The sequence below is a fragment of the Eschrichtius robustus genome, chromosome 1, assembly GCF_028021215.1.
Source record: "Eschrichtius robustus isolate mEscRob2 chromosome 1, mEscRob2.pri, whole genome shotgun sequence".
Taxonomy (NCBI): domain Eukaryota; kingdom Metazoa; phylum Chordata; class Mammalia; order Artiodactyla; family Eschrichtiidae; genus Eschrichtius; species Eschrichtius robustus.
The window spans coordinates 43,279,814-43,307,419 of NC_090824.1; the positions used below are offsets into that span (position 1 = coordinate 43,279,814).

Sequence of the window (27,606 nt, forward strand, 5' to 3'; positions counted from 1 at the left end):
TGGTACTGAGGCTGTAGTTGATATTCATCATCACACTGCTCTCTACCCCATTCTAAAGGTTGTTCATGCTAGACAGTGTTTAAACAGGTCTAAGTTGCTTGCCTGGTCAATAACCCAGATCTTCATCCCTTAGAGATCTGAGCATTTGTCTATTTTTATTTTTATTTTTAACACCTGTGGACCATAGTTGCTGAGATTTCCTATTTAGTATGATCACAAGGCACAGAAATAGCCCAGGGGATTCCCTGGTTTCCAGACACTCCCCTTTCTGTTCCTATTGTAGAGTATCAATCCTAGATCTTTATTGTAATCAGGGTAAATAACTCCCACCTTGACAGTGATCCTTTCTTTGGCTACTGGTCCACTGGAATGAGGAGCCAATATGACTGACTGGATGTCATAGCTTCTGGTTCACACTGCATCCTTTGCTAGAAGCTTCCCCTTCCCTGTGAACCAGGAGTTCCCAAGCTGATGCTAAGTTTTCGGAGAGAAGAAGCAAGTGGGTCACTGAGAAGAATGGTGACAGGGCCCAATCCTACTTCCACCTGTTGGTTTCAGACCCATGCATTCTAGTTATTAGAGATGAAGCCCCCTGATTGCCACTCTGGCCTTGATGCCATGAGAGTAATTATTTCTAATTTGTCTCTGATGATTAAGTGCCACCATTTGGCCCTTGCCATCCCCAAATCCTATCAACACCACAGATATAGTGATGCTATAGTCAGGAGCACTGTTCCACTCAGTATCTCCTTTGATTTCAACCCACAGAGGACGACCATTGCCTAGCTTCTCAGTGAGTCTGGTATGCCTCTCGCCTGTGAATTCTATCTGTGGCCATTGCTGGAGAATACACTCAGGTGGTGAGTTCTCCAGCCTCACTAAATCCATCCTAATATTCTCACCTCTCAGAGCCCTCTGACTCCTCCATCGAATACTCTGCTAGGACAATTCCGTATCTCTACCTCATTTACTGTAGACCATTATCATTTTCAGTATCCAAGGGGCCATACCAGGCACATTTTTGGACCAGTCTCAGGTGATTTTGTCAGAATATTAAGCTCCCAAATCACAGGAAAAGGCTCTTATATCAGTAAATTCTTCTCTATCACAGCTATATTCTTTGTCTCCTAATTCAAAATCTCAAAGATCCATTGGCAAATGTATTCTCCAGGTTCCTACTTGTACACATGCTCAGGTCCTACAATTCTAAGAGCATGTTTCCTTGTTCCTGCCAGAGCAGGGACTACTTTCCTTGGGCTGTGGTGCAACCTAATGTGAAGGTGGTACCGGAAGGTGGGTTAGCTCTTGAGGTGGACAAATCTTGATCATGTGAGGTACCTGCCTCAGGTGTGGTCTTTGCAGATCTCCAGGTGAGAGGAGGAGGGAGGAAGAAAGAGGGAGGATGTTACTTCTTCCAGTGTAGGGAAATTCAAAGGATCATAGGGATACAAGGTTCTTAGGTCTTTCTACATCCAGGTCTCAAGGGCTCACTCTTATCCTATCAGGTCCCTGCTTTAGACATAGGCGTCACATCACAGACCTCTTGTAGCTCTGTCTCTTTACCAGCAAATCCTGAACCTAATTTTCAATACAATCTGCCCTGTGGTTGCATTTAAAGCCAGTCAACCCCACAATCCTTATTATTCCCATCCCCCCACTACTGCACAAGCGCAGAAACCAACGGTTCACCTTTTACCCATACCTCATTTCCATCTGATATGGGGGGGGGGTCATACGATGGCGATGCTGATTGTCGGTGAGTCATTAGTTCCAGAGCCGCATCCTGAGGGCCTGCTTCCGATAGCAAATCCTGATGCCAATTCTCTTAGGTTAATTTCTTCCAGGAAGTAGAGCCTTGGCATACAGGCTTGCATTTAGGAAGTGGTAGTTGAGAAATGAGTCCATGGAGCTGGTGTGAGTTTCAGAAGAATAAAACAGGTGGAGGGAAAGGCAAACATAAAAGTTTATTATCAAGGAGCCACTGCTGTGGGCATCTAGAACACAATCATACAGTCCTCCCGCCTAGTCAGTAGAACGCAACTAAAATCGTGCACTGGGGCATGGAAGGGTGGCGAATTTTTTTTATTAAACTCCCATCCCCCATGCCTCAGAGATTACTGATTTTGTACTTGACCCTGAAAGTGAGTGCCTCCTTGTCTTTTGTGCCTCTAGGCACCTTACTTATCTCATCCCTATACCAGCCCTGCCTCCCAGTCTGTTAATATATCAAGTTGTGTCTGTAAAGCAGACAATACTGTATTTTTTATTATTAATACATCAATGAATTCAGAGCAAGAAATTAACACCTACTAAATTTTTTTGGGGGGGGGCTGTCGCCACTGTCTTTCTTTCTTTTTTTTTTAATTGAAATATAGTTGATATACAATGTTGTGTTAATTTCTGCTCTATAGCAAAGTGATTCAGATATATATACATTTTTAATATTCTTTTCCATTGTGGTTTATCATAGGATACCGAATATAGTTCTCTGTGCTATACACTAGGACTTTTTTTAAAAAATAATTTTTATAACTTTTTAAAAAAATTTTAAATGTATTTATTTATTTATTTATTGGCTGCATTGGGTCTTCGTTGCTGCGCACGGGCTTTCTTTTAGTTGCGGCGAGGGGGGACTACTCTTTGTTGTGGTGTGCGGGCTTCTCGTTGCGGTGCCTTCTCCTGCTGTGGAGCATGGGCTCTAGGTGCGCTGGCTTCAGTAGTTGTGGCATGTGGGCTCAGTCGTTGTGGCTTGCGGGCTCTAGAGCGCAAGCTCAGTAGTTGTGGTGCATGGGCTTAGTTGCTCCGCGGCATGTGGGATCTTCCTGAACCAGGGCTCGAAACCGTATCCCCTGCATTGGCAGGTGGATTCTTAACCACTGAGCCACCAGGGAAGCCCCTCTACAGTAGGACCTTGTTGTTTATTCATTCCATATATAATAGCTTACATCTGCTAAGCTCAACCTCCCACTTCATTCCTCCCCCAACTCCCTCCCCCCTGGCAACCACAAGTCTGTTCTCTCTGTCCATGAGTCTGTTTCCATTTCGTAGATAGGTTCACTTGTGTCATATTTTTGATTCTGTATATAAGTGATATTGTATGGTATTTGTTTTTCTCAACACCTACTAAATGTTAAAAGATATTATATCTTTTTGGTTTTGAGGGGGTAAACAGATGCTTTATTCAGGGGCTGGAGTGATGGATCCCAAATCAGGCAGGCCTTGAGCAAGGCTTCTGAATAGTGGGGTTGTGGAATACAGGGAGATTCATTTTCTGCATGCCTGGGAGGGCTGAGAGAGTTGGGGTGGATCTTGAGCTGCTGTTTGTGTTTTGGTACTTGATTTGGTTTTGCTCAATAACTATCAGCAGACAGAAGCCTCTTCTGCAGTGTAGCCATTTGGAACCATTTAAAGAGAAGTAAAGCAAAGACATTACAGTGCACTCTGAAGTTTGTGAAAATGGGATTGTACATACATGGGGCTTAATAACTATTGAGAGGGAGAGACAATCATTGAGATTCTCCCTGGATGGCAAGTATGTGAAGTGTGACATTGGCACATCCTCTCTGAGAAAATGTAAGATGTGCCCTGGAAGAGCAAGGTCAGTGGGTAAGACTCAAAGGTCCTGCATTTGGCTACACTGTCAGATCTTACTTCCTTCTCTTTTGACAGTGTGATTCTTTGCTGCTTCTTTATTGACAGGTTGGTGTAGTCCTGCCCTTCTCTTTCCCTTTTTCCAACAACATTTTCCTTTACCATGTGTCGACTTCTCACCATTATCTTTCTCTTTTTACTTCTTAAATTTCCCTCTTTCTACACTTTTCCTTTGTTTATGCTCATGAGGTACAGTGTAAGAAAAACAAGTTATTGCTGGAAAGAGTGGTAACACTGCTGTTCTCTGCTAGTCAAGCACCCTGAGAGATGTCGTATTTAGAGGGAATTTGGGGTGAGGGAAGAAAAAGGTGTAATGAGTGGGGAGGAGGGGGCTCCTATGGGGGGTGTCATTAAGCAAATGCTGCCTGGCCAGGGACCAAGCTAACAAGGCTGCAGCTAGACAAGCACCAAAGACAGAAATAAGAAGGGTGACATCTTAAGAATGGGGGGATAAATTTTTCAAATACATTTCTTATGCATATTAATGTTTTAGAGTTTGTCCCAGCCCTGAGGTTAAGGGGACAGGTCAAACACTGATATATGGAAGGAAGTGCAATAGGAAAAACAAATTTGATTTCCTGCACAGGAGGTGGATGCCAATTGCCAACATCAAGGGCAAGACCCATACTTTATATAAGGCAAAGTGTGTGCCTCTTTAATAAACATCATGTTGAAGATTCAAGAAATAAACTATATAAATGGTTTAAAAAACTTAATGACCCTAATTAAATTCAGGTGTCTTTGGAGGTTGGGTTGTAGATTGGTGAAATGAATTTTGGTGGCTTTCTAGATTGTCACTGAGATGTTGATGCTTGTGACTTTTGGTATTATTCTAAATCAGGGGTTGACATACTTTTTCTCTGGAGGACCAGATGGTAAATATGTTTGGCTTTGCAGGCCATTCTGTCTCTTTTGAGACTAGTTAACTCTGCACTTAGAGTATGGTGAAGGCAGCCATAGACTATATAAATGAATGGGTGTGACTATGTTTAATGAAATTTTACTTACAAAAACAGGAGGTAGGCTGGATTTGGCTCATGAGCTGTAGTTTGTCGTCCCCTGTTCTAAATGATCACGGAGATGCTGGTATCTGGCAAAGCACTGCTAAATCACATTTGTTTTGTAGAACAGGGATTTTCAGTTTCCATGACAAGCATCTCTGGGGGCTGCATGAAAGAAAGTGCAGTCTCATTTAATTTATGTTTATTCCATCACATTCTGGCCCTATTCCACTCCCACACCAGTGGTCCAGATGTTGGGACATGACAACCAGTGCTCCAAACTGACCTAAAACCACCTTTATACATTGGAAAACGGTTGACTTAAAGTGTTATGGCACAAACTGCAGCAATTGTTTTCCCCTGAGTCATAGAAACAACTCTTATTTCATCAAATAACATTTGGTCTAATACACTCAGAATTGGTAAAGAGTTAACACAAATAATAATAGTGATGATGATGATGAAGATGATAACGATAATAATGAAAACTGCTGTTAGCCACGGATTCTTTGACTTAAGGGAAGCAACAAGATCGAGTTTGCAAACAGCATTTTTGGGTTTTGGTATAACCTTCTCTACATAGGAAAGCTTCTGCCTTGGTGTTTGAAGGAGCCTTGCCCAGAGTTGGTGTGCAATAAATGTGTTCAGAGTTTCGTTTAGGTCTTCAGTTTTGCCACTGTGAGTTTTCCAATGTTACTTAGACTTAGAGCAGAGAAATCGATGTATTGCCTCTGCAAAAAGAACTTTGACGTTAAAAGTAATTGTTTTAAGGGCTAGCCCTAAATCTTTATTAAATAAATATATTTGATTGACCTACTCACATGCCTATTGATGGCCTGCTATATAAAAGAGGCCTCTGACAACTGCTGGGGGCTATCAAAATGCGAGAGACACATCCTCTGCCTTTCAGGAATTTACAGTCTGTAATCAGCAATGAACGTGTGAAGTTCAGCAGGTGCTCACAGCTGTACCCTTGGCTTCCCCAGGCCGGGCCAGTTTAGGGGTAACTGTACCTATAACTAATACCTACAGTTAGAAACATGATGGCTCTAATTCCCACCACCAATGCTAGACTTCTAGCCCCCATTCAAAGTGTCCCACAATGGTTTATTAGAGAGTGCTACAACCCCAGAGCATGCAACACCATGGGGTAATTACCATTTCCATCCTCTTTTTTTCCCCTCCCTGTGGTGCCAGCCGTGACTGTCTCTCTGTGATTCCTGGCACTGACTGTGCCATTACCCCCTGCCCTGGACTGTCCTGCTCTGTCAAACCACCAGTCCTGCAGATCTTGTTGGGGCGTCTGTACACTTGATTGCACTGCTCTTTATAAAATACGAATGTTCGTTAAATGCTGTATGCCGTGCAAGGTGAGAAAGGCTGTATTTCAGAGTGCCTTCTGCGAGGAAGGTGGGGATGCCAGGTCTGGGTTGGAGCTGGGCCATGATATTGAAAGGCTGTATTGCATAATGAAGAAAGCAAGGATTCTGGATCTAACTGCCTGGGCTGGATCTGGCCCTGACAATCACAGGCTATGTAATCTTGGGCAAGTTACTTAGCCTCTTTGTGCCTTGGTTTCCTCATCTGTGAAATAATAAAAATGCTAATACTCATTTCATAAGTTTGCTGTGGGAATCAAATGAGTTAATCAATGTAGAGCACTTAGAACAGCAGCTGGCACCCAGGAAGCTCTATAGCGGTGCTATTTGCTCTCACTGTTGTTGTTATTATCTCTTCAGCCCTCAGGGAGCGTGGACAGGATCTGGGGCTGAGGACCTCCAATGCTGCTATCTCTGGGATTAAGCAGTTTCATTATGTTACAGAATTATAATGCACGTGTCATTTTCTGTAACTGCCATGACTTGAGAAAAGTTGATAGGCCCAGCTTTTACACAGGTCTCTTTCAAACCTTAGAAAGACTCTAAGAGATGTTTCTTTTTCTTTTTTTTTTTTTTTATAAATTTATTTATTTATTTATTTTTTGGCTGTGTTGGGTCTTCGTTGCTGTGTGTGGGCTTTCTCTAGTTGCCGGAGCGGGGAGTTCTCTTTGTTGCGGAGCACAGGCTCTAAGCACGTGGGCTGCAGTAGTTGTGGCACGTGGGCTTCAGTAGTTGTGGCTTGCAGGCTCTAGAGTGCAGGCTCAGTAGCTGTGGCACACGGGCTTAGTTGCTCCGCGGCATGTGCGATCTTCCTGGACCAGGGCTCGAACCCGTGTCCCCTGCATTGGCAGACAGATTCTTAACCACTGCACCACCAGGGACGTCCAGAGATGTTTCTATTTTTGTGTCCATTTTGTAGATCATGAAACTGAGGTTAACAAACATGCCCCGACTCATACACTTAGAAAATGGCAGAACTTGGATTCAAACCCAGATTCATTGGGCCCAGGACACTTGGCCATTTGGCAAAATGCCACACCGTTTTCTCCAGGGATATAGGGACAGCTTCTTTTCCCCATTCTTTATCCCATTTTGTCATGCTCCCTAAGTTCTGTTACCTACTGTGTCCCACGTCTCTCAGATATTTGTGAATATATTTTGTGAATATCTCCCCATGCTGCCCTTCTTCAAGGACTTAGTCAAAGGCCAGAGGGACGATGCTAGTGGGCCAGGCTGGTGGAGGCCAGGCTCTTTTCCTTTAGCCTGACTTCTATTTTGGAGGATGCTTAGTGGTTGTATGTAAGTAGATCCCTAAAGGGAGGAGGGGAGGGGATGGGTACAGTTTGAGCTCCAGCTGGGATCTAATTCTCTCTGTACTGCACGTTTGTACTTGCTTTGGATCTTGACATGTAAAAGGTTCCAGCAAACATTACACCACAGAAACTATATTTAGGCAGTTTTAATAGGGTAGCATGGCTCCGCTGTATTCCTTAGGATCCCACCAGGGAATACACATCAGTGATTAGCAAGGCCGAGTGCTACACTGTTACTCCACTTGCTGGTGATTGGAATAAGAAGACTTCTTTCTTCTCAAAAATTAATTTCTGGGTCAAATTCACAACAACCTCAGATACTTGACTTACTATTATTTTAATTGGAGGGCATTTACTGCAGACTTCACTCACTGTCATTTGACCTTCACCTGACTTGTGAGAGACCCTGCCACCTGAGTCACATGCCACATCTCGGTCTGATGGAAACGTAGGCTCTAGATTTTGTTCTGCAGTGTCCCATGCTTCTTCCATACTTCCCTCTTTTTGTATTTCTTTTCTTCACATCTTCCTTTCCCCCCTTTTTTCCCTAGAAAAACAGAGTAAGAAAACAGCTGTGAAGGTGCTTTGAAAGTTAAAGAGCTTTACAAACCTTTGGTGCTTGCAGAATACCGAGTGTCTTCCATGTCCCCGTTGTCCTTGAAGGGGGAGAGGGTTATGTGGTCAGCACCTGTTAAATGCCAGGCATTGCATGAGGCCTCTTGGTATATATTTTATTTAATTCTCATAATGGCCTTGCAAGACTGTTATCCTTATCCTTATTCTATAGAAGAGGCATTTCAGGCTCAGAAAGATTATTAACTTGCCCCACGCCCACAGCAAGTAAGTGAAGAATCTGGAAGTGAACTTACACTCTGAAATCTTTGCTCTTTTCACCCACTTTCCCTCGTCTTTCTAAGCTACGGTGCTCACTTATGGTGGGAAGTAAGGAAGAATTAGCCAATTCAAGTAATAAGTAACACAGACTTGAATTTGGAGAAGTTGCTGCTTCAGTTGTAATCCCAGATCCCCAGTCAAACTTTACCGATTCCTCTCTCCAGCTTAGCTCTGCCAGGGCCTCTGCTGCCCGCATTGCCCTCTACTTTGAACTCAGGAGGTTTCTGGGAAACATTTGTTTTATCGTCTCCAAAACTGGAATTTGGGACAGAAGTTTCTCTTAATTAGTCAATTTATCACTGGACAGTATAAGAATCGCTAATACTATGCAAATTTATGCAAATCACCCATTTGCCTTAAGGGAGATTTAAAGTAAGAAGGGGCCACACCTTCCAGGTGTGTAGTCTGAATGGTCGCTTTCACCTCCATATGGGGTGGGGTGAGCCCTTTTCTTTGAGCCTTACTGAGACTTGTGCAATTCTGAGTCCTTGACCCCATGTTAAGGTCTGGCCTTTTTGTACAGCATTCTCTGAAATACTGCCTAGATCATGAACAGGTTCTGAGCAAGGTCAAAGACAGAGCTATAACATTTTTCAATTGGAAAAACTGCCTAGTATGGACGGTCTTAGAGCTGTCAGGCATTTGGAGACTTTGTTGCAGGAAGGATGGATTCACATGAACCTGGGCAAAAGACATCAGCTGTTGTTGCTAACAAGGGTGAGAGCAGAGGCTAAAACTGAGGATGGTTAGTGGTGGCAAGGGACAATTTGAGGGGCTCTCTGCCCCCTAAACTCCGTCAGCCTCCCTAAACCATTGTAAACAAGAAATAAACAAGCAAAACGTGAAAACCATTCAACAGATATTTTTCGACCTTTCTACTCAAAGTGTGGTTGTCTACAGACCATCAGCATCACCTGGGAGCTTGTTAGAAAAGCAGCCTCCCAGGATCCACCCCAGGCCTACTGAGTTAGAATCATGCTCACGTGATTCTATGCACGAGCTGAAGGTCGGTGCAGCCATTTTGTACCAGGAACTGTGGTCTTGAGGGCTGGGTGAAAGGCCTCTGCACACAGCACCCTATGAACAAGCGAAACTGGACGAAGCACCAAGGAAAAGAAAAAAAAAGGTTAGACTTTATTTTATTACCCAGATTCTATTTTTATTTCAGGAATTGTTAATGGGCTTTGCCAGTGACATTAAGTGAAGGATAAATGAATTAAGGGTTCTTCAAGGATAGGTGAATTAAGGGTTCAAAATTAAAACAGTGCTGTCAGGAGGGTTTCTCTGGGGAAAGCTGTGTTGCGAATCCACCTAAACTAAGCAAGAGGAAGAAGTAGGGAGGTGCTCAGTCCCCTCATCTCAAATCTGAGGAGGAGACTTCCACCTGACCCCCCAGAGAGCTTAGCATGTGACTCTAGTGGGTAGAAGGGTGTAGTAGCCGGCTGTCTGTCACCCACTCACCCATCCCCACTGGGAAATCAAAGGAGCCAGAGAGACGGGATGGTGAGTGCTCTGGCAGAGGAGCAAAGCTGCGGCTGTGTCTGAACGGTCACACTGCCCTCGGGTGGAATGCGGATCCTAGGAACCTGGTGGGGAACCAATGGCTGGGGATAATTTTAATAGGGTTCACCCAGGGGAGGAGACCATGGCAGTAAAAGGCTGCGAGGTGACATTGGTGGTTGCGGTGGGCCGGGGCGGGGAATAGGGAACAGAAGCGGAGGGTGTTTGGGAATGGGCAGCCCAGCGAGCGGCATTGATGGGTAAATGGGGGTCGTAGTCAGAGGAACCTCGAAGGGAGTCTCTAGAGAACTCGTAAAGATACTCACCATGGAAATGTCAGCTCTAGATGTCTTCTAACACCAGGAAGAACAGTACTACCTTACTATGTAGTACTCACCAAGTAGGAATTTTCCTGCCCCTTTACTTCCCCCTCACAGCTTCAACCCTGGGTGAGACACAGGTCAGAAATAGCAGGTAAGTTCTGGGAGAAAGAATTGAAAACAGAAGATGTTAAGCAGACCCTCCTCCCCTGAGGTGCGGGAGCGTCTTGCGGCTGGTCCAGCGTAAGGGAGGGGTGTGTGGAAGGGAGACTTTTGGATGACGATTGATCTGTGCGTCACTATATCTGACTAGACACTTTTAAATACTGAATTGGGATTGCAGCTGGAATTTAAAATGGTAGTAGATTATCTTTCTAACCTAAGCATAACCGTAAAAGTCAAGGTTAAAGGAAGGACCTGACTGGGTTTAAAGAGACAATGGGAAAAAACAAAGTTTTGTGATTAAACCCCATGAGTCTTGCTTATTCAATGTGCCAGTTACAGTGAAGGATTAACAGAAAGAGAAACACCTGTAAGTTCAGAGGAGCGCTGGCTAGAAGATGACTTGATACGATTCAGCCTTTGATTATTTTGGTCAGTGCCTGGAGACACATTTTTTTATGGGAACCAAACTGTGTAGGTATGGGCAGTGCCTACTACATCAGCAGTTACCAAAGAGTGGTCATTTTAAGGGATACAAAGAGAAGGAATTTTCAAAGAGTAAGATTTAAGCATTTGTTTTAATGTATTAATCAGAATAAACTAAGTGCTGTCATAAACTATCTCAAAATCAAAGTGAGTTAAGAGAATAAAGGGTTATTTTTCACCTCACATCACAGTCTAATGTGGGCTTTAGTGGGGGTGGGTTCTGTGTTCCACAGTCGTTCAGGGACTCAGACTCCTTCTATTTGGGGGCTTTAGGTTCCTCTGGTCCTTGAGTCGGTTTCCTCCAGCCACAGACAGACAAAGAGGGGACATTCAGGATCACTGACAGTGCCAGGAATCACTTCTGTGGCACCGTCCCTTGGCCAGAGCCTGTGACGTGACCTTGCCTAACTGCAAGGGATGCTGGGAAATGTCTGGTAGCTGTGTGACCAGTGAGCAAAGGAAACGGGGTGGGGTGGGACTCACCACTGTCTCTCTTCATGGACACCTTATGAGAGGTACAGCCCATCCAATCCCTGAGTTCACAGACACAGTATTGTTGCTTAAGTTAAAACTAAAGTGGTAGAGCCACTTCCTGCTGACCACATGAATCACTTGAAGGCCGGTTCCTGTGGGAAAGGAGTTGGGGTGTCCTTATCACTGCAGATAAGGACACTGAAGGATGTGGTGGGGAAAATGCCATTATGAAAACCCAGAGTGATTCAGGTATATTCAACCTCTGTGACTTTCTGCTTAGGGCATAGCAAAAGGGGAGCAAAAATGAATTAAAACCCTCTTACCCTTCAGGGCATTTTACTCTAATTAATCTTACAGTAAGGCTATTTAAAATGAAGCTTTCATTTTTTTTTTTTTTTTTTTTTTTTTTTTTTTTTTTTTTTTTATTTTCTAGTAAGACTAAATTTATTCAATACCCTAGTAAAAGTTTTGATTATAAGTATCCAACAGTATAAAAAGTACAAAACAGATTTGTAGATTTCTAATATATTAATACAAAGTGCATGACTACATACAGTACATCCTACAGGCAAAGAGAGGTGGAAGGGGAAAAAGAAGACTGTGGTTGAGGTCTAGTAATAAATAAATAAATACAGAAGTAGAGATGGTCCATATTATAGTATATTCTACCACCAATACTGCAGCCAAAATGTACAAAAAAAAAAAGAGAGAAAAAAAAAACCATTTCAAAATAACTCAGGAGGAAGATGATAATGGCTGGGATTCTGGTAATACACCTCAAAGTCTGTGGGAGAGCTGACCCAACTCACTATGTAGTCTGTGCATATGGTGGCTTGTAGTTTTTTCCAAAGGAAGAAATATAAAATTTTAAGTTTAGATTAAGAACTATAAAACTATAGGGTACCCATAAAAATTGGCTCACTCCTTCTTGTTATTTATACTATCCAATCTTTAAAATCCAGTTTTAAAAATAAGCACTGAGTCATGTTATTACAAGGTAGGCAAATGATCCTCCCGCATTATGAAAAGTCTGAACTGGTGATATATTCTTCCTGAACTTCTAGAAAAGAGGCAATAGATAGTACTTTGGTTTGGGTTCAAGTAAAAGGCTTTTAATGAAGGTTTTACAGTTGAAGAGCTCCACGTTTAGGATGTATCATCTAACACCTCAATGTTCAGAAAGCCTGACTAAAAGAAACCAAACCAAAACCAACCCACTCAGCATTAACACACACCTCTTTTTAGTAGAATTTTACTTTAATATAGAATGAAAAATAAAAAACAAAAACCCAAAACCCAAAACCCTAATAGGTTAAAACAAGTCAAACAACCATTCTACACAGATAAAACCTTCACAAAGGTCAACCGAAGTAATCCAGAGCTAAAACTGAATTGTGCAGGTTTTCAATGAAGTCACCAGTCATGTAACATAAACAAATTATTTACACACTTGCAAGCCCTCTAAGAAATGTGCCCCAAGAAGCATTAACCTTTGTGTTTTTCATGTGCCATCCTGAAGACTTGCACATTTTATTTTTCAGATAATTTAACATTTTTAATAGAGTGCATTCTCTACCAAGGGGTAATGCTTTGGTACTATTCATATAGGATTGCCTATCCTAAAGATCTGACATTTCCCCAAGAGGAACTTTGATTCTGCTTTAGAAGTTTCATATAAATTAAAAACTTTATCAAATATCAATATGGAGGGAGGTGACACAGGATGCAACATATACAGTCAAGTTACCTCTGTATATTTAGAAATTACTCCTTCAAGATATTCACACTAGAGAGCTTAGTCCGTCCTGCTTAATATTCAGTAGTACAGGTTTGAATCATCAGAACCTTGGCAACACCTTAATATTTCAAAGTTATTAACAGCTACCTCTAGGGGCAAGTCTGTGTTTACTGAGTTATGACAAATTTATTATAACAAAGGAAAACAAGTGTAGCCAGCCATCTTAAAAAATGCCCCAACCACTGCTTCTCAATATAGAAAGACTAAAACTACATACGTTTATCATACAACAAATCCCATCTCTGTCCCCTGAAATTCCCCTAATTTCATTCATTAGAAGGGGATTTTTTTAAAAAGCCTTAAAGAGCACTTTACAGCAGCATTCAGCTTTCCTATGAAATACTCAGCATCTTAAATATTATGTACACTTCTTTTTCTTTTAGTAAGCTAGATACTGGCTTCAGACTTTGTGGAACTGGAGGGAAACTAACCCACTCAAAACTATTCTAGAAATCATCTTTTGGCAGAATAACAGATATCCAAGTTAAAAATAGGAAGGTCATTTTGTTGGTGTTTTCCAAAATTTAAATCATTTTTTGTTCCCCTTCTACATAAACCTCAGTCACCACTCCTGAGTGGAGATGGGCAGAGGCTCTGGCCCCTGCTCCTCCGGCTTTTCAGCAGCTGCTTTCTTATTGCTGCAGCAAGGCTTGAATAGATGTGTGTCAATGAGGACTTCCCCAAAACGGCCTTTATAGATAATGCCACAGCATATTTTCTGTCTTTTCCAGTATGTGAGATCTAAAAAGGAAAACACTGGCGTTCTGTTAGAGCCAGAAGCCATCTCTGTATCTGAGCCATCATCTGACTGGTTACTATAACAAGGAGATTGAGCTGGAGAGGCACTTGAGGTGGTACTGTGAGCATCAGAATTGTGACGTTTAAATTCCTTCTGCAGTTTACTGATCTGGTTGCTTTTTATCCTGTTTCCAGATAGAGTTTTCACTTTCTTTGGTTTCAGTGTTGTCTTTAGACTGGGTCCTGCCCTTGCATCTACCACATGATTCCAGTTTTTTTTTGATCCTGCTGGCAATTTCTTCCATCTTTTCACAAGCAGGACACAGGCATTACAGATGTCTCCTGAACGAGTCTCATGTAACCCAAAACAGCTCTGGAAGTCCTTTTCATAGCGTTTACTGTCAGTGAATCGAGAACTGGAGGATTTAGCTCTGCAAATACAGCAGCCCTCTATACTTCGGTACATCTTTGGCTTGTGAAAACCAAACATCTTTTCTTCTGGGCAATAGTCTGCCAAAAGCAGACGTTCCACGCGCAATAATGTTCCCGAGGTGCGGAGTGCACGCCAAGCCAAGCCCACCTCGAAACGCTCCCTCCTTCTCAACTGCCTTGTCTAGAAAGATTGTCTCCTGTAGTTCTATGAAGCTTTCATTATTGACTTATCATCAACAGTAATTTCTTGCGAGAGAAAAATAGACTTTTCCAGAGTGGATTTTTATAAATCAATTGGTGATTATTCTTTGTATTTCATTTTCTTTTTTAAACTTAAAATTTTACTATTGAGTGATTAACAACTATTTCTTGTGCACGAAAAATAGAATTTTTAGGTGTGCATTTTTGTTAAATGGTTATTATGCTTTGCATTTCATTTTTATTTTTATACTGTGAGAGCATTGACTTCTTTTCACTGCCTTTGTCTTTATAGTCACTTTCTGTACTTGAGGTGGTTCAGAGCTGACTTTGGAGCCAGGACACCTGGGGCAGAGCCAAGTCTGCCCCTCACTAGCTGCCTGACTTTGAGCAAATTTCCTAATCTCTCTATGCCTCAGTTTTCTCATCTATAAAATGACAGCAGTAACAGTACGTACCTCATAGGATTGTGGTGAGAATTCAGTGAGGTAATATTTATAAAGCCTGGCATAGACTAAGTGCTATGTATGTTTTTGGTGTTAATCTTTGACAAGTGATACTCAATTTCCTTTTGCAGTAGTTTCCATTTGGCATCATACTTTAAAGTAAAAAACAATGAGCCTTTTAAAAGAGAAGCATTAATAAATAATAGCACAAGTCATTGTAGAGTGCTATGGCCAGAACTGTGATGTTGGTAAGCAGATAATTCAAGTGTGGACTGTGTCTCATGTGGTGATCGATGGCTTCCTTATAAATCAGGCAGTAGATTTGACTTGGAGTTTTTGCCAATCAATCAGCAATGAATGAAAGCCCTTTTCTAAGAGTAAGTATAGTGATTTGCTATACTTATTATTGGAATAAAACCACCCTAAAACTGATACTTGAAGAGGCTTGGTTTCTGAACAAGTTGAGATATAGAACAATGCAAAGACAGGGACCATTTATTTCCTGTTTACTGTCAGAAGCCAGTAAAGGTAATGGCTTTGGCTGTACTGGCCTCATGGATTGCTAACAGCTGTGAACCCCTGAGTTAGACAGAACTGCCTAACTGGGCTGGGGCAGGAATCCCCTGGGGGAAGAGGAGGCCCGCCCAGCGGAGGCTCCGGGCACGAGGAGGAACAGAGAGAACTTGTGCCCAGCGTGAGCAGGCATACTCTCAAGAGAAAGAAAGTAGAGCATGGAGCAGAGCTTGCCTTTTCCATTTGCCCCGAATTTAACAATCCGCACTTGTCACTCCTCTTCCTCAGGGATAAGAGTGTGCTTAGGAAAAATTCCTTCTAATGAAGGGGAAAACTCTCTCTCTCTAATAAAGGCCCAAACTGTTAGGGTGCTCTATTGTTTGGTCTCCTTTGTAATCATATGACTTACAGGGTCTGCACTTCTCTTTCTAGTATTAATTAACTACATATGGCATTAATTAACTATATATGGCATCACTCACTGGAGTCTCCTGCACGAACCTGTCATTCTTCCTGGTGAGGCTTCTGCTGCACCCACAGACAACTGGGGGGGCAAGTTAAGGTATTTTCTCTTTATCAGGAAGAAAAAGAAAAGTAGTGGAGCCCCTGCTTAAAAAAAAAAAATCAGTTCATGGGTGATCTTAGTTGCTGTGATGCAACTCGTGTGTGTGTGTGTGTGTGTGTGTGTGTGTGTGTGTGTGTGTTGGAATAGACAGGAGGTAATTTTCTTATTTTTTGGCACTTTCAGATCATAAGAGAATTTAACATTAAGCAAACTTCCAAAATTGTTCCTGAGCCTTCCTAGATATTTAGGTAAATCTTTGAAGTGAGACACAGTAGTCTTTTTTTTTTTTTAATTTATTTACTTATTTTATTATTTAATTTATTTATTTATTTTTGGCTGCATTGGGTCTTCCTTGCTGCGTGCGTGCTTTCTCTAGTTGCGGTGAGCGGGGGCTACTGTTCGTTGCGGTGCGTGGGCTTCTCATTGCGTTGGCTTCTCTTGTTGCGGAGCACGGGCTCTAGGCACGCAGGCGCCCGTAGTTGTGGCTTGTGGGCTCTAGAGTGCAGGCTCAGTAGTTGTGGCGCATGGGCTTCGTTGCTCTGCGGCATGTGGGAACTTCCCGGACCAGGGCTTGAACCCTTGTCACCGCATTGGCAGGCGGATTCTTAACAACTGTGCCACCAGGGAAGCCCCGACACAGTAGTCTTTCATCGTTAATTTCACAAACTGCCAATAATCTATTTTCCATATCTTTTAAAGATATGCTTGTAAAATGACATAGCCTACACAAAATTACCAACTAGTAATAGCATGTGTAATTTTCTGAAGCTGAAAAACAATAGCACAGTTATTTATTTATGCTTTGGTCTGCTAAGCTTATCATTACCAGACAAGGAAATAGCATATCATAGTTTTACAAACTGTTTTAACAGTAGTTATTAGGAGCAGTTCCTCACAAAGCCAGGTGGGAAGTAGTTTTATTTTTTTCAAAAGTTTGCTTTGGAAATGAAATCACTATTGCTTTATACAAAATTACTTTTGCAATATGGGAATTTTGATTTAAAAAAAAAAGACATTGTCTCTCTGTAGCCCAGTGGTAACATTTTTAAGATTCTAGTGACATACTCAGGAAACATTCATAAATCAGTTAAGTGTCTAGCACAGTCATGTTTTACTCTGTGTAACCTTAGGAAAATGATTTCATATTTCTGTTTTCTACTTGTCTTTGAAGAAACAGAGATCATGGTAATCTATTAACATCTTTGAAGCTCTCTGGGATAAAGAATATGCTAATTATTCTTTTGGCATTATAATATTTATACTTTATTTAAATATGACTTTTGAATTAGACCAGTCCATTCTGTTGAAATAATGACAAATTTGGAGATATGACCAGTGTGTCTTTGGGACACAGTATTTCCATGTCCTATGTAATCTCAAAATTTCCCTGGTCTTGTAATAATAAGATGGCAGCTTCATTTTTAATGACCACGCTGTAAGGCACTGTCGACTCTTTTCTAGAGATTATATCATTACATTGTTTTGGTTAACATTAGGTTTGAAAAAATTGCAGCTCTAATTTTAGCCATGGGGACAAATATTTGTGTTGTTGGTAATTAACAAGACTTCTGAAAGTCAGATATAAATACATAAACTCTACTGCAATATTAGTTTGCATTTCCCCTTTTTTGGTAAGGGTGTGGAAAAAGCCAGAACAAAGTATACCAAAAAGGGAATGATAGTTTGAAAGAATAAAGTTGTAATTTAGAAAAGGTAATTTCAAAAGATACCTTGAGTAATGCACATTCAATATGAAAAATACTGGTAATGCAGAAAAAAAGAAAACAATCACTCAAATGTTCTATTACTTAAAGACAATGTGTTAACAATCCTGAGAATATTCCAAATCTGGTTTTCTAGTGCACTTTCGTTTTACATTGTTGTGATTGTACTATTGATACTATTTTATATGCTGCTTTTTTCATTTAATATTACAGCATAAGCAATTTATAAATTGTCACAAACTTCTCACAAACTATTTTCATTGGGGACATAATCTATTATCGAATGGTATAGAATAACAGATCATTTACCCTTATTAGTGTGATTGGTGCTCTGATATTTACTGAGTTTTGGGAGTTTATCCTCTCTGCCTCATTTATTCTCTCCTCCTCTCTGCTTAGTCTGCTAAACAAAACTAAGACTTTGGTGCATTTACTGTAAAAGTTCTAAACCTGCCTGAGCAGGACTTCTGGTTCCAAAAGACAGAGCAGCATAAAACTCAGATGCAACATGGTAATTACATTATTTAATTATGAGACAGATATGTGCACATTTCTCTGTAAAGTGGATTTGTTCAAACTCAGTAGCTTCTGGATCCTAGGAGAAATTGAAACATTGTCTCTTGAGAAGGTGTGTGCTTCCGGCAACAAAAATGAAAATAAACAAGTGGGACTACATTAAACTAAGGAGCTACAGCACAGCAAACAACAATTGAAAAGGTAACCTACAAAATGGAAAAAAAAAAATTCACAAACCATATATCTAATGAGATTAATATATAAACTATATAAATAACTCATACAACTCAATAGCAAAAAAAAAAAGCAAGTAATTCAACTTAAAGGTGGGCAAAGGACCTGAATAGACATTATTCAAAAGAAGGCCAAGAGGTACATGAAAAGGTGCTCAACATCACTAATCACCAGGGAAATGCAAATCAAAACCACAATGAGATACCACCTCACACGTCTTAGAATGGCTATTATCAAAAAGACAAGAAATAGCAAGTGTTGGAGAAGGGTGGAGAAAAGGGAATACTTGTGTACTATTGGTGGGAATGTAAATTGGAGTAGTCATTATGGAAAACAGTATGGAGGTTCCTAAAAAAAATTACAAATAGAACTACCAAATGACCCAAACATCCTACTCTAGGTATATATGTAAGAAGGAATTGGGGGAATTCCCTGGCAGTCCAGTGGTTAGGACTCTGCACCCTCACTGCCAAGGGCCTGGGTTCAATCCCTGGTTGCAGAACTAAGATCCTGCCACAAACTCATGTTCATTGCAGCATTATTCACAATAGCCAAGATATGGAAACAACCTTAAGTGTCTGTCAGTGGATGAATGGATAAAGAAGATGTAGTAGACACATACAGTGAAATGTTATTCAGCCTTGAGAAAGAAGGAAATCTTGCCACTTGTGACAACATGGTTGAACCTTGAGGGTATTATGCTAAGTGAGATGAATCCAACAAAGAAAGACAAATACTGTATGACCTCACTTAAATGTGGAACCTAAAAAAGTCAGACTCATAAAAACAGAGAGTAGAATGGTGGTCACCAGAGGCTGGGGGGTGGGGGAATTGGGGAGATGTTGTTTAAGATGATGTTTACAGCTAGTAGATAAATAAGCATAGTGAATAATAGTCAATAATGCTGCACTATAAACTTCAAAGTTGCCAAGAGGCTAGATCTTAATTGTAACATGATAGAGGTATTAGCTACGGGTTTGGGTAGTAAACATACATAATATCTAAATGTATCAAACCAACACATACACCTTAAACTTACACAATGTTACATGATCTCAATTTTAAAAAATTAAAGTCCATTTTTAAAGATAAAAAAGGTGTGTGCTTGAGAGCCTCATGGCTTATGGTGGTAAATATCTGCAGCATCCCCAGGCTGAGTACGATGTGGAAGACAGTACAGTATGTGGTAGTTTGTGAAAACCAATTCATCTAAATGAAGTTTCAGGAGTTTTTAGATTTTTCCACAATTTTACCTCTTTCCCAATAAATGTCTAACTCTTTTTAATCAAGCTAACCATTTAGGGTCATTAATTAGGATCACTTAAAACTGAATGTAAGGGACGGGGACGACGTTCTGTTCCGCCGCGTCCGAGGGGTGCAGCTTGGCGTTGTGGAGCGGAAAGAACACTCGAAGGGCTTTCCTGACATTGACAGTCGACGATTTAAAACCCCGCTAGAATTTGTAAGTGTGTGAAGCATTCCCAGACCCTTCAACCAACTCAACAGCAGCTATTTCCCCGTGACTGGGTCCTGATTAAGGTCCTCCCAAGAAAGACTTCATTGGATCCACTCTCAAGAGGACTCTGCCAGGTTTTCCTGACCCCTCTACATCGCTATCAAGTGCCAAGGCCTTAAGACTTGGGTACGTGTATTGCAACAGCAAGAGTGCCAGCGCCCACCAAAGACCCACTGGACCTGTCAGCTCCTCTGTTTCACCAAGCAGACATGATAACTTACCAGCAAAGCAGAGTAAGCCAGGTGCCTCTGCATGATACCACCAGCTGATAACACACAAGAAAAAATAATTAACTTAGATTAGAACCCTATCTTTTCTTGAGAAGCTGGGATTTAAAGGAGCTATTCTGAGATCTGTGCTGCTAGTAAGTGACTGATAACATAGACTGGATCAGTCCCTGAGTTCAGAGACTGGGTTCCAAGTGAGTGAAAAATAGACAACGAAATGTTGAAGAATTGCACAGAGGTGCAAGCCAAATTTTACCCTCTCGAAGTAATGGTGGTTGGACTGAGAAAGTGCTAAACCAAACCTGTAATAGGACTGGTTGTTTGGGTGTCTCTCTTTATCATTGTGGCCTCTTACAGTTACATTGCTTTCTGTGTTGTCTCTCTAGGTCCCAATGTTCTCAGATAATTCACATGGCCCTGACTGTGGACAGCAATGGTTCCCTAGTTTAGAACTAGGCCATTGGTTGTACCAAACTGAACTGGTTGAGAATGAATGTTGCCAAGTATTCTTAGACCGTATTAACAGAGCTGATTATTGCCCTGAGTGTTATCCTGGTAATCCTGCTAATAGAAGCCTTGTTCTTCCTTGGTCTTTCCCACTTGAGGGGGGCTCCCCAAAATCTTACCAGGTGGACCTTTGAAAAAGCTTGCCACCCATTTCTTCTGGGTCCTCCACTGGTTAGAAAAAGGATATATGAGTCTAGAGTTGCTGGTTTTAACCCTGCATTACAGTTAATCCTGATCAGAACAGACAAAACCTTGAACAAAAAACTTGGCCAAAGCAAATAACTTCTTAAACAGTCAAAATCATGGAGACTCTAGACGGTTGTGTACTAGTAGCCCAAGGAAGATGGAAAAATGACTCCTTCTATATCTGATCCAGACTGTCACTGCTCTGGGAAACTGCTTAAATTGTTGTTGGATCTGCTTCCAGGGTCTATGCATCTCTTCTTCAGCATGAATTTAATCAGCATTCCAAGCCAGACTGTTCATCTAGAACCTGACTAATCCATATTTCCTATGTTTTGGAATTAGCTTACTCCTAAAATCTCCATAGCCTAATTATTAACATTATTATGACATGGTAGTCCTGGAGGAGAAGCCCCATACTGTGTGTACTTTCATTATATTCTAGTGATAACTTTTGTGGGAAAGCATCCTTGTAGCTGAATTCTAGATTATTCTAGTAAAACAACTAGACATTTTAATAATAAACTATATTCTAAATTCTACCTCATATATTAATCAGTGATAACTATATATATATATATATATAAAATTTATTCATATATAACTATTCATCTTTGGCTCTATTTAGCTCATCCTCAGTGTGGGTATGACATGATCGATAACTGGTCACTGTCAGAGAAATCATATTCAATCAAGCAACACCGATATAGGTGACACAAAAGCATGCAGAAATGCCTCTGTCTACATCTCCTTGGCTCTACATAAGCAAATACTATCCTGTCTTTGTGGTGACTGAACGTAGAATGTCCTCCCCTGGCAATGGAAAAGTACCTGTCCTAGGAGATCGGTGACAAAAGAAGTTACCCAGCTTGACTCCAGATATATTATGAACAGTTTAGTGGAAGCATTTTTCTTAGAACTAAGAAGGTCTTACCTGACAATGGCCTCATTCTGGCCTTCACTTGTTCATAAGAATCATGGAACTAGAGTTCAGGTAAGAAACTTAGAAAAAGCAGTTGAAAACATCTCAGAGGCCACTGAACAATTTAAAAATTCCACTTAAGATTCTAGATAATCCAGAGCTTGTGTAGCAACTCGATTTTCTCAAGGCCCCAGGTTCTTTCTATCTTTCCCCTCTGGAATCCTTATCATATTGGCTTTTTGTCCTCACAGTTCTCAACGAGTACAATGTAGCTTGTTGCTGCTCCAGACATTTCAATCCCAATCAAAGGCTGGAAGTAGGGAGCAAAAAGCTTTCTCCTTTCAAGTCTGTTTCTTTTATTGGGGAAGAAGATCTTTCTCAAAAGCCCCTCACAGATTTTTTCTTACATCTCATTACAGCAAGGACTTTTCCCGTACATCCTTGAATCACAAGGGAGCCTGGGAAACCTGGCAGAGGGGAATGGAGTTGGCATTGCCTGGGTAGGGCACATTATCTCCCCTAATAAAATCAGAGCTCTTTTAGGAAGGAAGAGGTAAGGAATGAATGGCTGTTGGTATGTAACAAATCATGCCTGCTACATGTTGTTAAAAAGTCCCTTGTTAGTCTGTTTAAAGAATGTACCCCAGAGATCTACCCTGTATCCGCCTTATGTCTGTCATGATGGAAGTTCTCTTCTGTTCTATTGCTGAATAAACTGTGTGGACTGCTAAAACAAAAAAACAAAAAACTGAGTGTAGAAGATACTGTTGTAATTTGTGTGCAGTTTTCAAATTGATGTCACAGTCATTTTGACACGCTTATGACTGTATTGAGTACACTTGGCTCTGGTTCTGTGATTTCTATATAGATGGTTAGGTATTTATCTTGTTCTCTAGGCATTTTCTTCATTCTCTATATGTCATTTCCTTGCAGGGTCTGTCAGTCAGCCTTTCTTGTAACGATGCTGTGTAACGACCTCAAAATCTCAGAGGCTTACAACGAAGTACTTTTTTCCTTGCTCATGGGTCTGTGGTGTTCCCCTGGACTCAGGTAGCATCAGGCTATGTTCAGGGCTGCTGCATGGGTCTCTTCTGGGGTTCAGACTGAATGCACAGTGACTACCTTAGTATATTTCCCTGTGGAAGTGGCAGAAGTACAGGAGGGCAACCCAAATGCACAAACCCATTTTAAGTCTCTGCTTGTGTTACTTTACTGATATCCCATTGCAAAAAGTGAGTCATATGGCCAAATCCAAGCTCAGGGGGTGTGGCAGTACATTCCACACACTACCAGAATATGGCAAGGACATATAATACCACACAAATTGGACAAAGTATTATGCTAATATTAATATTAATATTATGCTAATTATTCCATAATTATTATTATGCTAATTATTGGACAAATTGAGACCAATAATTATATTTACCATACAGTGTTCAACATGTTATATTTGGGGCTTAGCTACTTTTTTTCTCTATTGGTTTCCATTTTCATAAGGCAACTGGTCTTTTCTGTGCTTTTTAAAATGTCTTTTTCATCAGAGGCTTTTCCTCCCAGATAGCTTTGCATAAGTTTTATGGGCATCGAATACTTTGCTGTTACTCCTCATCGAATGTTTGAGTTGGAAGGTACCTTAGAGTTTCAGTTCTATCACTTTGCAGATCAGAAAACTGAAGTGCAAAGAGGTTAGGTGACTGGCATAAGAACACACAGCTAGCCAATGACAATATATTTTCATGTGCAAACTGAGGAGCAGGACATTTTAAAGTTCCTGTTTTCCTTTTGACCCTTATGTCCTATCTCATTCTAAGCCAGTTCCCAGGGCCACTTCCCGGGAGGGGTTCAGCTGGCCTGCCTACTTTGGAAATACTAAGCACAGAATAATAGACGGCAAGGGCAGAGGGAGCACGAATGAGCCCCACGCCCCCTCGCCCTGCAAGTTGGTCGGCAGGCAGTGTCCGTCCTCCCCAGCAGGCGAGGCGGAGCCCTGCAGTGCTGGGCTCTGGGGAAGAGGCACAGGTCTTCTGAAGGTCAGGTTGATGACCTCTCACTGAGAACACCTTTTAAAATGGTTTCATGAATCCTCACAGTTGCTAGGAGATTATAGCAAGGTGTTTTCTGTGGACACTTGGGCATGGTTTTGAAAGCCCTTTGCTGCGAGAGAGAGTCATGAAATTAGGAAGTCTGAGATGATTTGTGTATGTGCAAGTGCAAATCAGTGTGTTTCCATATTTTAACGGAGCAGCAAGAACACATCCGTCTTGTCATTGTGTACAAAATTGTTAAGTTTCATTTGTGTCACCTATCATCTGAGATTCCCAGTGAAACTGAGTAGTTCATCAACATCAGGTAATATTTATTAACAGTCTGTGTCTGTGCGTGTGTGTGTGGGTGTAAGCCCCTCAGCTTGATGCTTAACTGCTTCATTGGTTTCCTTCCATCCGCTATGGCCAGGAGCCAGCTGTGCCTACTTGTTTCATTCTGCACATATGGTGCTTTCAAATGACACTATTTACATGCAAATTTTAAAAACAATCATTTTTTGGAGGAAGAACCAAAATTCAGTGGGTTGTTTTTGCTGCCTGAGAAGTTCTTTGCATTACCTATCTGCTCTTAGTGCTTTTGTTTATATGACTGTGATACGTTACATTGATGTCAATTTGAAACAAGTTGCATAGATAGGATGATAACACTTCTAATCATTTCTAACTTTGACTGAAAAAAAAGTTATACGAAAATTAAAATGCCCACATCAGAATTAGCAGCAGTTTACTCTGCAGCTGAGGTGATCAAGCAAATGCTCATGAACCTGATGAAAATAAGAAATGATGATTATTTATCAGAAATGAAACCTGCAATACAAGGGTGGAGAATTTTACTCTGTAGAAATAAAAAGTTAAATATTTTTATTATTAATTTTATATAATTATTCACAAGTTCACAGCAGAAATATTTTGATACTATAATTTATATATCACTTTCAATAATTTAATTGTTTAGAAATCAACTTGGTATTTCCTTGTGTTCCTTTTTCAAAGGAGTGACATTTGTTCTTTTTCATCTAGTGGTTTCTAGTCCAACTGATTTCTGAGTCACTTTCCTGCAGCTGATATTTCTGACAGAATTTATAGTGCTGTGTCATGAATGATTTAGGATTTTTAACTGTACTTGACCACCACATGGCCAGATTGGTTAAATGACTTGAATGTGTAAAGTTGGCCAGAAATTCTGATGACTTCACTGTGGTCAGTTGGATCACTGGGAGTGAACATGGTGGCAAACTCTTGAATCTTTTTTTTCCTTTCTTTCTTTACACACACTCGGGCCTCAGTGAATGCTTCCTAAATGAATGGAGTCTTTGAGCTTCTTTTAGATTACCTAAGAGAAACTTGAGGGCTGAGCACACACATGAAAGCCATAGACAAAACATGAAAGTTTGTTTGCCAAGATTTTTCTATTTTTTCATTGATCCAAACCTGGCAGGCATTCAAAGTTGTATCCATACATACAAACTGACCAGGGAATGCTATGGTTACATTTAATGGAAATATTAGCAAATAACATTTATTGAGCACTTACAAAATGCCAAGATGTGTGATAAGCATACATCATCTCTTTTAAATCCTGTTAACAACCCTTTGAGGCATGGAGCTCATTTAATATCTATCAGTAGATGAGGAAATTTGGTTTCCAGAAATAATGTAACTTGTTCAAAGTTATGTAGCTAGTAAGTGGTGGAACATGAATTCAAAACCCAGTCCTCTGAATTCCACCAACATCTTCAAGATTTCTGGTCTTTTCATTAATCTCCGATGCCAATATGTATGACAATTGAATCCTTAAAAGGTCATTTTTTTCAGAAGTACATTTTATCTGTTCATCTGAAGCACATGATCTTGAGTAGTTTTATTCATATACTGTTTGAAGGGTATTATAGTTGTAACATTTTCAGAACATACCCAAAGAGACCTTTTTGTCTCAGGTCCAGTGGACAGAATGATAAATGAAATGGGAAATCTTAATGAAGTCCAAGCCAAAAGGTGAGTTAAAATGAGCCATGTGGGCCCACAGATGAAGTGAAGTGTTCATGGCTGCTGTTAATGAGAAAGTCGAAAAACAACATTTAAGAAATGAGCAGAGATAACTATACCTCTGCTTTAAGAGTATATAGATTTTTCTCTAAGTATTGCTTGAGCTACATCATGAATTTTGCTACATAGTATTTTTATAACTCTTCTGAACTTAGTGTGTTCTCATATCTAGTATGATTTCTTTGAGTCATGGGTCATTTAGAAAGTGTGTTTCTTAAATTTCTAAACATGTTTTCTTTCAAGGCTATCTTTTGGTAATTGATTCCTAAGCTAATTTATTCTGTGATGAGAGAGTAGATTTGTGTGATACTGATTTTCTAAAAATTTTAGAAATTTTATTCCTGGCCTACCATATGATCACTTTTGTAATTTTTTAATGTATGTCTGAAAATATGTGTTCTGTATACATATGTATATGTCGTATCTTGTTAATCGTGTCTTTGAAATCTTTTGTATCCTTATTGTCTGCTTAATCAATGAATCATTGAGAAAAGTGTTAAAATTTCCCACTAAAGGGTAGATTTATCAGTTAAAAAAAAAAAGAAATGAACATAGAAAAGGAGAAACAAATGTAATTTTTCTCAGGTATACCCCTTTCACTATGAATTAAATTGTATTCTGTTAATCAGAGGTCCCTGGACACATTCTTGGGATTTGGGAAGTTACGCAGTAGAGGAAGGTGGGCCTTTAGAGACTTCTCTTCCCTGCTTTTCAGACACAAGTTTCTATTTTTTTAAAAAGATAACTCATACACGTTTGTTTTGTTGGGTGCTTTAAAAAGCAATTTCTCAACTGTGGCCTCATTTCATTGTCAGGGAAAGCAGGCAGAGGAGTTCCCATTGAAGTGGCTGGGTCATCCAGCATCAAGGAAAGGAAAATGGAGTCCTAGGCCAGGAGTCAGGGTACTACCATCGCTGCCATCTAGATTCAGTTGTGATGTCTGGCATCATCACAGAGATATTTCATGTCATGTAATACTCTGGGTAACAGAGGGCTAATTTTTCAATATCAAAACATTTAAACTACTTGCAATCATTTGGGTAAATGTGATTAACTTGATAATCGTTTTGATTACATTTGTATAATATAATAAATATTTTCCTAGTTACTCTGCTGGTGATGGGTATGGTTAAACTGTCCTTGAAAACCGAGGGTAGTTTGGTAAACATTTGTTACTTGTGCTACTCTCTCATGCATGGATGTCGTCTCAAAGATTACTGGGGTGTATTGGTCTTACTTGGATTGCTTTGCCTTCAGAACTCTGTTGTTCTTCTTATGGTTTTCCTCCTTCAATCCTTAGGGAAGATTTGTTCTGGGAAATTTATTTACTGGTGGCGAGAATTGACCACATGGCTTCTGTGACTAATGCATACTGATTTCTCAGGGCCCAGAGTTAGCATTGGCTTCTGAGAAACTCCATCCGAGATCCTGGGGACAACATGGCAGCAACTGTATGGAATCTGCTTTCACAAAGTAACTGGCAGTTGCCACAGACACTTAAGGAATTATTAGTTAGTTTCACATTTCAGGTCATGTTAGAGGGATTGTTTCTCTAGAGCCTCTTTTGCCACAATTTCTATTAAAAAATACTGTTTTTTACACAGCTATTTTTTAAAGTTGAGTAACCGATATCTGTGGTGGAAAAGTTACAGCTAAATATGCTGGACTGGCTTTCCTGATAAAAGATGTATCTTAACTGTGGTAGAGAGAAAAAAAAAGCCTTGATGGCAGACAGACCTGGGTATGAATTCTGGCTTTGTCTCATACTAACTGTAAGACTTTATGGTTTCCTGGCTTTGTCCTGTACTAACTT

At 40.5% G+C, this 27,606-nt stretch overlaps 2 protein-coding genes and 1 pseudogene across 2 annotated transcripts in view; 2 read left to right on the forward strand and 1 right to left on the reverse strand.

The window, feature by feature from the left end:
• SLC35F4 (solute carrier family 35 member F4) overlaps nucleotides 1-27,606 on the forward strand; it is a 271,171-nt gene that overhangs the window by 68,128 nt on the left and 175,437 nt on the right. The gene's annotated exons all lie outside the window — the stretch shown is intronic.
• On the reverse strand, nucleotides 11,621-14,341 carry LOC137765282 (SIN3-HDAC complex-associated factor). The gene has a single exon (XM_068544859.1). The coding sequence runs from the start codon at nucleotides 14,204-14,206 to the stop codon at nucleotides 13,541-13,543; it is 666 nt and encodes a 221-aa protein (XP_068400960.1). The 5' UTR covers nucleotides 14,207-14,341; the 3' UTR covers nucleotides 11,621-13,540.
• Nucleotides 20,480-20,876, forward strand: LOC137751286 (torsin-1A-interacting protein 2-like; annotated as a pseudogene).